We start from the raw sequence: 12,690 nt of genomic DNA, 5'->3' as shown, positions 1-12,690 counted from the left end.
ACCACCTAGGGCTCCCCAGACGAGAGCAAGTCCCCATGGGGCTCCAGTTCAAGTTGTAAATGGTACGGATAATTTCCGCTCCGAATTCACATCCGTATCCGTTTTTGAGAATATGGTATGCATTTTTAGAAATCCGACGGATATGGATGCGGATGCGGATAGTGATCAAGAGGATATCTGGCGGATACGGTAGCGGATATGGTATTGATACTATCCGACGGATAAGGATTATCCGCCATTTTTTGCGGATTATCCGAGGTTCACAAAGAGGGTAATCCGTGAAAATGAGCCCAACTCTAAATATTTATACAATATAGTTAATTCATCAGCTAAAATATGTATGTTATTAGCATGTAATTCTGTTTTGTTGCACGAACAAGTGTGTATATTTAACTATAGTCTATAATTACAAACATATTTTACATAAAAAAAGCATATTTCTATTTTTATATGTATATTTTCTTAATAATCCGCTTCCGATCCGAGTCCGGTCCGAATCCGTACCATATCCGTAATCCGATATAATCCGCATTCGAATCCGCATCCGATCATTAGCCGCTCCGATCCGAATCCGTTATAAAAATATGGTAAAGGATATGGTAATAGCAGTATCCGATCCGATCCGATCCGTTTACATCCCTAGCTCCAGTTCACTAGTGCATCTGCTAGTGGAGTAGCACTGGGCCATTTCAGTCATCGATCACGAAACACCAGCCACGCTAAATTCACCAGCCCGGAGACTGAAAATCCGACTGTCACTGAGCACTGCACTGAGTGGCCTCGTGATGCTCGGAACCAAATGCCCGAATTCCCCCGCGAGGCGAAGCCCAGAGGCCAGAACCTAATACTACTCGGTTCCAGCGTTGGGCGGGCGTGGTGGGGGAGGATGGCTTACGTGAAGACGACCCATCCGATGACGGAGACGACGAGGAAGACCGAGAAGAACTTGACCGGCGAGGACGCCATGCCCGTCCGCCCCGTCCGCCGGATCCGCGTCAGGCCGCCCGGATCCGGGGGGCCGCGGGCGCCGACATGGGCTCCGCCGACGCGGCCGGCGCGATCGGGAACCCTAGCTCCGGGGCGGAGGCGCGGGCTGGCGGTGCGAGGGCTCGGGATGGAGGGAGCGATCTGCCGTCGGGAGTCGCGCTCGCGTGGAGAGATGCTGCGCTGTTGCTTCGGAGGATGTGTCAGAGAGTCAGAGAGGGGAGAAGACAAAGTAGTAGCAGCAGCAGTGGTGTGGTCTAGTGTAGGGGCCAAGCTTTGGGTTTCTCGTCGTTGGGAATTCTCGGCGAAACGGACGCCATGGTCTTGCGCCAATTGCCAGGAGATGACAGATTTACATTAATTGAAAAATAGGTGTGATTATTTCTCGGTTGAATTAATTTTGTTCTCATGTTATCAAATTTCAATTGTAACTCAGGTTGCAACTCAGGATTACGCGAATCGCCGAAGCAAATCAAACGGTTCAGAGCATATTATTTTTGTTGCATCTCAACTTGCAACTAAAAGATCCACTCGTGGGATCATGAGGATGTCTCGCGTTCGCAGCCACACTCTCGCGGCTGCGGTGACCTCGTCACCGGTCCGACCAACTCCACGTCGTGTGCAACTCACTACCCTGCGAGTCCATCCGGAGATTTCTCCGAGGGTGTACGCCAAGGTGCTATCAGAGGGGAAGGTGGCGGCGCGGGATGTGGAGGTTGATCGAGTCTAGAGGATCAAGCAGCGGAGACCATCGCCGCTAAGAAAGGGGATCGGGGAGTCAGGGCGGGAGGTTGACTGGCCGCGTCACTCTGTTTCGCCCCGGGTCGGCACCGTATCTTCATCTCGCGTCGACACGGATGCGCGACGCCTGACATCATCCATGGCGTTCGTACCAGGGCGGAGGAGGCGGGTGGTGGTTTTACGCTTTCAAAAGCAACATCGCCCCTCAAAACTTCGAGAGCTCCATCATGGAGAGCGGATTCGCGATATGGATCTAGGGTTTCGAGCTCGGTTCCTAATCTAGTCTGGGTGAGTAGAGATCTTGTCGAGACCAGATCGTTCGCACCATAGGATTGTTGTACCGTTGTTGGTGGACGCCTCCCAATTCCTACGAAGGTTAGCTTCTCTCGGGAGTTATGGGAAAAGGAGCTTGGGCGTGGGTCGTTTTGCGGAGGTGGTGAAGATGGCAGGAGGAGGGCATGATGTGGGAGGAGGATGAGGGGGACCTGGACTGCAGAAGGGTGTTTCGGCTGCCCGCGGCGGTGATGGCTCCAAAGTGTAGTAGATCAATTGTACTACTTTTCAATAAGAAAGATTGTCGAACCCACGAGGAGCTGAAAGTATTGGTTAGCAGATTTGACAAGTAAACAATAATAATAATTCAACATTTTTTGGTGTTTTAGGTGTATAGTTTGCAATAAAGTAAAATGCAGAAAGTAAATAGCAATATGTAAATGCTCTCAATGAGAGAAAGCTCAATCCTCTATGCAGCAACATGACAAACTCAAGTGTGTGTGTGCTTATATGAGACAAGTGTTCCCGAGGGCGGCATGGAGTCACTAGCATTAAGAATTCTACACAACATGATTCATTCTCTTAGGGGTGGAGCCTAAATTAGATGCAGCCATAGATATGAGCAAATGCACCTCTTATGGTGGGTTCTAGAGCCATTCTCATGTGCAAGTATAGGAATCATTAAGACATAAATGTCTCACCATAGAAATTAGATCATTGGTCCCCGACATCAAGCCCTCTAGTGCAACTCAAAGTATTGGAAAACGGTTTCTATCATTTCGTCCCTTCCAACACTCATTCATTACATTAAAGTGTAGCTCTGTGAGCCTATATAGGTGAAGTAATATGCAGTCGACGTTCGCATAAAACCATCATAAAACAATATAAAAGATAAAAACTTGACCAAATACTCATTGCACATCATATAGAATCATAGCCAGATCATCATGTGCAATGGGGAACATGGGAACTACTCACAAGTGTCAAACATGATATGGACCAGAAGCATAATGATTACAACACAATCTAAAAATATAATATATCCACCAAATAATGACAAAGTACCAATCACAAACATGCAACTAGCCCTTAAAACAGTATTCGGGGTTCAATCAAACACAAACTATGAGGAGGGTGAAGTTGATCTCATGGATGGTAATGGTGGTGATGATGGTGTTGATGGAGATGACTCCCCCTACGTCAAGGAGGAGTGGTGATGCAATGCCGTCGATTTCTCCTTCACCGGAGGCATCGGTGAGGCAGGATCTGCCCTCTTCCGGAGTAGGAGAGGACTTTCACCTCTGTCGCCTCAATAAATCTTGGAGAAAATATGGCTTAGGTTTTTGGGCGAAACGAGGGTGTTTGTATAAAAGGGAACCTGAGGCAACGCTCGAGGGGAAAACGGGTGTTGTGGGTATGATTAACGGGTACCCTACAGTAGTCCCAGTTATCCAACAAGCCCGGGTGGCCCACATATGGTGGTGCTGGCATATGGCCCACCGGACAGCCCAATTGTTGTTGATTAAAGATGGAAGATGTCCAGCCCAGGAACAGGGAGCCGGATCCAACTAGACTTGCGCGAGGAGTCGGATCCATGAAGGCCCATGAAGGAAGCCAGATCCATGACGAGAAGTTAGGAATAGGTGGATCATTGCCGTGCACGGCAATGTAATATTCCGTAGTTAGGCAACTTGTATCTGGGTAGGACTCTCCATATAAACTCTAGATCTGGGGCCTACATAAGCCGAATCCTGGGAGCCCTAGAGGCACAACCACAACTCATTTTAACAACTCGAAACGCCCAGATAATTCCAGGCAAGCAGTAGTAGGCCATGCCCCTCGTGCAACGTGATCCGAAGTTGGGTAAATCGTGTACCACCGTCCCGATGGCTCTCCACCCTTTGGCCCAATCTTCTTCCCCCTTCCGTGAGGATACCTCCTCCAGGGTATTGTCGAGTAGGCAACGACATTATTTCTCCTTCTCCTCTCTAGCAACCTGCAAAATAAAGTTTTTGTCATGTGTCCTGATACGTTGCAAACGTATCTATAATTTTTGATGCTCCATGCTTGTTTTACACCAATTTATATATGTTTTGTTTACACTTTGTGGTATTTTTATGTATTTTATGGAACTAACCTACTAACAAGTTGCCACAACGCCAACTCTTGTTTTCTGTTGTTTTTGTATTTCAGAAAATTTGTTCTGGAAATATTCTCAGAATTGGATGAAACGAAAGATGAAGTTCCTATTTTGATGTCACGAAGACGGAGTCCAAAGGTGAGATGGAGAAGAGCCAGGAGGCGGCCACACCATGCCTAGGCACGGGCCCCCCTGGCCACGCCTAGGGGTGGTGTGGGCCCCTCGTGCGCCCACCAACATCGTTGTTTCGCCTATAAATTAACATCCTCGGGAAAAAACTAAACACCCGACCCTCCATCCACGAAATGTTCTGTAGCCGCCGCCATCGTGAACCCAAGTTCGGGAGGGTTCTGAAGCTCTTCCCTACAGCCTGCCGGAGAGGGAGATCATCACAGGAGGCCTCTTCATCACCATGCCCGCCTCCGAAGTGATGCGTGAGTAGTTCATCTGTGGACTACGGGTCCATAGCAGTAGCTAGATGGTTGTCTTCTCCTCCATATGCTTCATGTTTAGATCTTGTGAGCTGCCTACCATGATCAAGATCATCTTTATGTAATGCTACATGTTTTGTTTGCTAGGATCCGATGAATATTGAATACTATGGTTGAGTTCATTATAGACTTGTTTATATTTTTTTTGTGATCTTGCATGCTCTCGGTTGCTAGTAGATGCTCTGGCCAAGTATGTGCTTGTGACTCCAAGAGAGAGTATTTATGCTCGATAGTGGGTTCATGCCTCTAGTAATCTGGGAGAGTGACAGTAACTCCTAAGGTTGTAGATGTGTTGTTGCTACTAGGGAGAAAACAACAATACTTTATCCAAGGATAATTTTATTATTTACTTTACACACTCTACTTAATGCAATAATCTATTGTTTGCAACTTAATACCCAAAGTTGTTCGGATGATATCCTGGGGGTGGATTATTAGTCATAGATGCAGTTGGATTACGGTCTATGAATCTTGTTGTAATGCCCAATAAATCTCATATGTCATGTATGGTCTTTATTTTGCGAATTTCCCATTGCCCAGTTGTAATTTGTTTAACCAGCATGTTATTCATCTTTATGGAGAGACACCTCTAGTAAATTGTGGACCCCGGTCCTTTCTTTTACACTGATAAAACCATCTACTGCAAATATTTGTTATGTTTCCTTACTGCAAGTATAGTTCTCTTAATTTCACTGCAAACAAACATCTCTTTCCATACTATACGTCTAATCATTTGTTTTCAGCAAAACCAGTGAGACTGACAACCTCAGTGTAAGTTGGGGCAAAGTAGTTTGGTTGTGTTGTGTGCAGGTTCCACGTTGTTGCTGAAACCGGTAGTGCGCCCTGCCAAAGTCAGACAACAACACCTTCAGAAGTGATTTCTTTCTCCTACTGGTCGATAAACCTTGGTTTCTTACTGAGGGAAAACTTCTTGTTGTGCTCATCATACCTTCCTCTTGGGGTTTTTCAACAGCATACTCTACACAACATCAAGCTCTTTTATGGCGTCGTTGTCGGGGAGAAAGAGGATTTCTGCAAGGGAAGTCTCTCATCTTCAATCTCTTTACTTTGTTATTGTTTTGCTTACTTTATTTTACTTTGTCTTGTTTGCTTCTTTTATCAAACACACACACAAAATAGTTCCTTTTATAGTTGTTATTTTGTTGCTTTATTTTTATCTCATTATGTTGATCCCTAAGTACCTTCTGAAAGACTTATCAATGGATAGTGATTCTATAATTGGGAGAGATAACATTGAAGAATTCTTTAATCATGTTAGTAAGCACAAAGATATTGAGGATAGATCCTTAGTAGAACTTGCTCCTAATTATGAAACTGATGCAGCTTATTTTGTTCAAATGTTGGAAGGTAGGTTTGTTAACCTTAACCCCATAATGCAGCAAATATTTCTTAAACTTCATGAAGTTGAGGATGATGAAATGAGAGATTTTATTCTGGAAACTTTGCTTAAATAATTTAGAGATGTTGTTATAGAAGCTAGAAAAGTCTTTGATCGGTTTAAGAAGCTAGGCTCATGTGTAGATGTTATTGGTACACTTGAAAAGATAGACAAAACCAAGCCTAAAAATAGGGAGGAAATCAAAATACCAGTATCTTTCAAACTCGTAGGAATGCATGAAGCTTTGGAAAAGAATTTTTATTGGATTGTTCCTGAAACCCCATTTGATGAAAGTAGTGAACCCAAGAGTATTGAGAGAGGGTCTTCTAAAACTTATATGGAGAAAATATAATTCCCTGTTGAAAAGACTTCTGGCATTGGTCTTCATGCGTCTTCACTTGTAAATACTTGATTCAAGCTTTATGCGTCTAGCTGAAAGGCGTTAAATAAAAGCACTCTTGGGAGATAACCCATGTTTTATTTCTATAATTTTTCTTTTGTTGAGTCTTGTAAGTTGTTACCTCTGTAATAACCTCTCCTTATCCTTTTTATTTCGCTTTTGTGCCAAGGATAGCCTCTAATAGTAAGAAGGTAAGATTTGGGAAAGTTGTTGTCCCGAAACAGATTCTATGTTGCCACCAAAAAATTTATTATTCTCAGCCAGAACGTCGGATTGATCTGAAAAATTTTGAGAACTTGCCCCAGGTTATTATCTAACTTTCATTAGTTTGCACTTTTCGATTTGAGCAACAGAGGATTTTCGAAAAAAATGATATTTACCTGCTGTTCTGTTTTGACAGATTTCTGCGCTATTTGCATTTGCCTCTTAATTTTTTTCATTTTGAGTTCTTTTGAGAGAAAGAGATTTAAAAAAAAGTTGCTACAGTAGATAATGTTTCAATGGATGTTTTACTTATGTTAGAACTGAAACAAAGTGGATTTGTTATTTTGATTGCACTAATGTTGCTAATGAAAATTGTGTGAAGTTTTGTGTGAAGGAAGTTTTCAAGTGTAGGGAGAGAAGAATGATGTGATGAGATGAAGGATGGACAAAAGCTTAAGCTTGGGGATGCACATGTCACCCCAAGAAATATCCAAGAGGTACAAGCGTCAAAGCTTGGGGATGCCCAATGCATTGCATTCTTCATCAACAAAGATATCACATCATCTTTCAAGACACTATATTTTTATTGCTTCATATGCTATGTGATGTTCTTGGAGCGTCTTTATTTATGTTTTTAGTTTTTTTTTGTTGTAGTATATGGTTGGATCTCAACATACTTGTTTTAGAGAATGACACACTCCGTTTTCATTGCATAGAACACTCTAGTTTTCACTCTTATTGTTCTTCGAGTGTTCTCTTTTTCTAGTACTACGTTTAGCTCTTGTTTTCCACTCGTATTTTGTTTAGAGCTTGTTAGTTTTTTTTAGTTAAGTATGATTATATCTCTTGTCTTTATTGATTATTATCTATGAGAGTTGTTTCAAATAAATTGATTGGTGTTGGAGACGAGTAAAATATTTCATGCCTATAGTGGTGCAAAAGGAAGCTTGTTTAGACTATGGCTTAGACTTTAGCATGTCATGTTAGATGTTATTTTAATTATATGCTTAGTAGTTATTTTTTTAACATGACTTGTCTTAAATAGCTGAGAGTGCTTAATGTGCCATTGAAAGAATCATGTGTTGTTTCCATCATACAAAAGCATAATATTGTGGTATTCTATGCTTTATTTGGGTTGACTTTGCACATGCTTACACCATGTTATGACTACAAACCAGTGAAAGTGCATGGAGCCCCCATGTGTGGTTTTGGTAATTAATGACAATCCCTATGGACTAATGTTTGCATCGAGTTATACTTGTAGGAGTTGTTCATAGGCAATGCTTGAACCATATGTTGGCTTCAAGATTGCAATAAGAAGCAAATGAAGAAGATCAAGTGTCAAGTATGTCTTGAAGGTGAAGATGAAGTGAGCTCTCAAGGTTAACTTCAAGACATCAACGAAATGAAGTGCAAGTTCAAGATGAGCCATCTCGAAGAGATTCTTTGCTTGACTCTTGCCATCCATATGGTGATCATGGATATGAGAATATGCGCCAAAGAAGAAGCTCTCCCATGGTGGATTATGGGGGAGCAATCTATATGGTGTTCATGGATATGTGAAGATGCGCCGAAGAAGAAGCTCTCCCATGGTGGATTATGGGGGAGCAATCCACAAGACTTCGTCAAGCAAGCACAATCAAGAAAGGCGTTCCATCTTGTTGCGGTCAAGACCGTCATCATCAAGCTCAAGTGGAATGCGTAAGGTTAAGGTTTGCTCTTGATAGGGTTTATTTCTCACCGGTCTCATGGTGTAGTTGGAGACCGGTTTATAGTTTAGTTGCCGTACTATCAAGAGGGCTCTCGGGTGAGTAACTCGATCGTATCCTTCGGAGAGCTCAAACCTTTGCATCCTTGCATCATCTTTCTTGGTTGTTATTTGGATCTTATCCATGTGATGTTTTAGAGCTTGTGCTTATTCTCATGACAAGCTCTAGTTCATCAAGAATGGTTTTTCCACGAGCTACTTGTTGCATTTTCAAGGTTGGAGGTTTTACCGGTATGTCTTTTTTAGATAGGTCAAACCTTTCGTCATTTATTTCTATCCTACTTTGCTGTACTATGATGGTTCCCTGCATTATCTTGTAGAGCTTGTTACTAGCTTCGAAACAAGCCCAAGATCATCAAAATCGGAGTCCGGATGCTCAAGTTATGATCATTCTCGTTTTGGTGTTTCTGCAGTTTTCAGGGGGGCGGATATTCCGGCCCAAGTTTGGGGCGGATAATCCGTCCCCCCCCCGAAAAATCCGGTTTTTGGTAAAATCCGGCCAAATATCCGGCCCCCTTACTGAGAGCAGTTTTCTCATGTCCTTAGCCGTTTTTTGGGCCCCGGATATTTTGCAAATATACGGCCCGGAAAATCCGGCCTGAGCACACCCAAACGGTCATATTTCGATGGGAGGGGGTATTTAAGCCCCCCTTCTTCCTCCTTGGGCAGCTAACTCTTCCCTCAAGTGCTCTCCACCATTATTGACCTTGAGAGCTTCTCTTTCCCTCTACTCCACCTATGCTTGTTGAATCTATTTGAGGGAAAAGGAATAGGAGATCTAGATCTACATTCCTACCAATCAAATCCCTCTCTTTGTGAGGGGAATCCACTAGATCTAGATCTTGGAGAAATTTGGTGTTCCTCCTCTTATTTGTTCTTCCTCTCTTATTGCCCCAATAGCTTTTGTAGCTTTGTTGGAATTTGAGAGAGAAGTACTTGAGCATCTTTGTGGTGTTCTTGCCATTGCATTTGGTGCATCGGTTTGAGTTCTCCACGGTGATTCGTGGAGGTGAAAGCAAGAAGGTTGTTACTCTTGGGTTCTTGGAACCCCTAGACGGATTCTAGGCCTTTGTGGCATCTTAGTGGTGTTCTTGGGGACTCCAATTAAGTTGTGGAGAATCTTCAAGGGCAAGGCCTTTGTGGCATCTTAGTGGTGTTCTTGGGGACTCCAATTAAGTTGTGGAGAATCTTCAAGGGCAAGGCCTTTGTGGCATCTTAGTGGTGTTCTTGGGGACTCCAATTAAGTTGTGGAGAATCTTCAAGGGCAAGGCCTTTGTGGCAATTTATTGGGAGCCTCCAATTAAGTTGTGGAGATAGCCCCAAGCTTTGTGCGGGTTCGGTGACCTTCCTAAGGTCCCATAGTGGATCGAGCACATCCCTTTTGGTGGGAATTCTCGAGGAGAATACGGTGGCCCTCGTGCATTTGGAGTGACTTGTCCTCCACACCGCTCCAACGGTGACAAGGTATTAACTTGTCAATGCCTACGGATTGTAGACTAGGGTTTAGTTGGATGTAGAGGGCAAGTAGATCTCGAAGGTTTCAGCCGAAAAGTACTCGACGAATATAAAACTAGGGTTGTGTTGACAGTAAATTCGATCCTTTATTTGTCCCTCGACTCCCCCTTATATAGGAGACAGAGCCGAGGGATTCGTGATACACACGTTTACAGAGTCCGGGAGGGTTTCTAACCCATCCTGCAAGATTACAAACGATGACTCCTATTACAACTCTAGCTTTCCTTAATAGTATCTTGGGCTTCCGAATCTTCTTATTCTTCGGGTCATGGGCCTTCAGTAAACCCCGGGTACCATATTCGGCAGGCCCATTGGGTATACCTATGTCAGTAGCCCCCGAGATTTTGCTTGAATCGCAGAGTCAGGGAAAATCTCCGCCTTTATATTTATTCAACAACTCTGAATTTTCGCACATATCTCTGCATACGAATTTCTATATTGTACAGGGATAATGGTAGTTGGGGCTAGTTCATCTGACGGATCAGGTACTAGTTAACTGCTCTAGTGGCAATCCACAAAAACCTACTTCAAGATCACGTCCCTGGACATGATCTCAGGATACTGGTGTAAACTTCGACAGGTGCCGCTTAAGGTCTTACCATTCTGTCGAGTCCCAGTCATATTTATCGGGTACCTAATGCATCCGTTAGGATTTTTCTTCGTATCTGTTGATACGGAAAAAGGTAACAAACCGACGTCAGAGACGGCGCCACGCCGCACAGAACGGATCTGGGGTCTTACCTTCGCAAATTTTACGGCATTCAGAGATTTATTCGCAACTTTGGCGCTCTGAGAATATATTGTCGAGTGCTTATTCAGTTGTTGGAATAGCACATTTTATTGAGTCAATGGATGACTTATATTGCTCTCCCGATGGGAGTATATGCGGAGTTATTTGTATAACTCGAAATATACTCACTTTCTCTTTCTTTTTCTTTTTTCTCTCTCTTTTTTTTTTGTGATTTCATCGGGCACGCGAACAGCGTTCCCGATGGGAGTAGCCCCCGAGGCTACAGTCAAGAACTTGTGCTTGAGTGTAGGCTCCACGCCTTATGTCGCTATATTGTTGTCCTGTCGCATAATTTTTCAAATCTATCGGGTGCGCGAACAGCGCTCCCGATGGGAGTAGCCCCCGAGGCTATGAACAAATACTTGTATTTGATCATAGACTCTCACCATTTCTATTTTGACTTGCTCATCTTTTTCATTTTTTCCAAAGTAGCCCCCGAGCGTTTGGGCAAAAACTTGTATTTGTTCAAAAGCTCTCGAAACAATCTTATGCTGTCGCCGTTCTTGCAAAGCTTCATAGCCGAGATTTTCTTTTACCAAGGTGACATCAGTACTGATGACAGCCACGGCCAATATATCGGGAAATCACGAGAGCCTCTCTCTCTGGCTTGTGGGCCTAAATTTCGCACCATTTTGACACGTCGCGCAAGTGGGGGACACACGTCCTCCGCTTTTCCTGGCGCACGTACTGTAATTGCTGCACTTTCCCGTCTATATGAAATTACCGTTTACCCCTTGTCCACGTGTACACCATCTGTGGCGTAATCTGTCAATCCAACGGCGTGACGGTTCACCGCACCTCTATATAAGGGCGTCGTCTTCTTCCTCTAGTCCTTTCGTTCGCGCCGCTCCTCCGCTCTCCTCTGTCAAAAATCCTCCCTTGCGCCGCAAAGCTCTTGAGCTCAACCATACTCGCACCTTACTCTGGTGCCATTGTTGATTCCTCCGCGCAGACTCACCAGGCACAGCACGCCTGAATCGAAAATGGCGACTGAAGATCTGGCGAACACAGAGTGGGAGAGATCCAAAATCTCCTCACAAGACATCAACCTGCTGAAGAAACTGGGGATCAGCAAGAGGCAGGACGCGCTTCGCTTCCCCGGTGAAGAAAGTTATCCAACCCCTCCAATGGAGTACCGAGGTTAGTTTTGTCGATCATCTCATCCGCGGTCTTTCTGCCCCCATCCACAATTTCTTACGGGGGTTGCTTTTCATGTATGGACTGCAACTTCACCACCTTACTCCCAATTCCATCCTCCATATCTCCATCTTCATCACGCTTTGCGAAGCTTTCCTTGGAGTCCAGCCTAACTGGACTCTATGGAAACGCATTTTCTTCTGTCGCCGTAATGGCTCTGCCAATGTTTCTTATAACATTGGTGGCGTTGTTATCTGCGTCCGCCCCGACGTTGAGTACTTTGATGTCAAATTCCCTGACTCAGTACAAGGGTGGCGCAAAAAGTGGTTGTACATTCATGAGGAGAATCATGGCTCTGTTGAAGATAACATCCCTCCTTTTGATGGTACCGAGAAAATTTGTCGCCGTCGTTCCTGGGATGCAGAGGCTACCGACGAAGAAAAAACGGCGACAGAGGCCTTGATGACACGCATCCATCAGCTCCAAAACACCCGAGGACAAGAATTATCGGGTGTCCAAATCACGGCGTACTTCCTTAGGATCAGGGTGCAGCCTCTGCAAGCCCGAAAAAATCCCCTTTGGATGTATGCTGGCAACGAAGATGTAGATCGCTTGTCGACAGATTTATCGGTCAAGGACCTAGAGAAACTTGTCCAAAAAATCTCGTCGTTGAACAAGAAAGACACCGTTCCTTCGACTTGCCGCGTGACGCCATTCAGCGCCACCAACGCACTCCCTGAGGTGATATATCTTTGTCATATGTTTATTTACGGACTCCTTCTTTTTCCCCTTTGGTACTGCTAGTTTTTGAACTTCTATTACTGATATGAATCTATGTCGAAACATTT

At 44.2% G+C, this 12,690-nt stretch overlaps 1 protein-coding gene across 1 annotated transcript in view; it reads right to left on the bottom strand.

Annotated features, from left to right (window-relative positions):
- Positions 1-999, bottom strand: part of LOC124703842 (protein SABRE-like) — an 18,785-nt gene extending 17,786 nt beyond the window's left edge. Inside the window, exon 1 of the mRNA XM_047236081.1 lies at positions 896-999. Within this exon, the coding sequence (XP_047092037.1) occupies positions 896-966 (71 nt within the window). The 5' untranslated portion in view covers positions 967-999. The remainder of the gene's footprint in view (positions 1-895) is intronic.
- Between the last annotated feature and the right edge of the window lie 11,691 nt (positions 1,000-12,690).

Source organism: Lolium rigidum, chromosome 3, assembly GCF_022539505.1.
Source record: "Lolium rigidum isolate FL_2022 chromosome 3, APGP_CSIRO_Lrig_0.1, whole genome shotgun sequence".
NCBI lineage: Eukaryota > Viridiplantae > Streptophyta > Magnoliopsida > Poales > Poaceae > Lolium > Lolium rigidum.
Note: the sequence above shows the minus strand (reverse complement) of the source record. Positions and strands in the feature narration are given on the sequence as shown.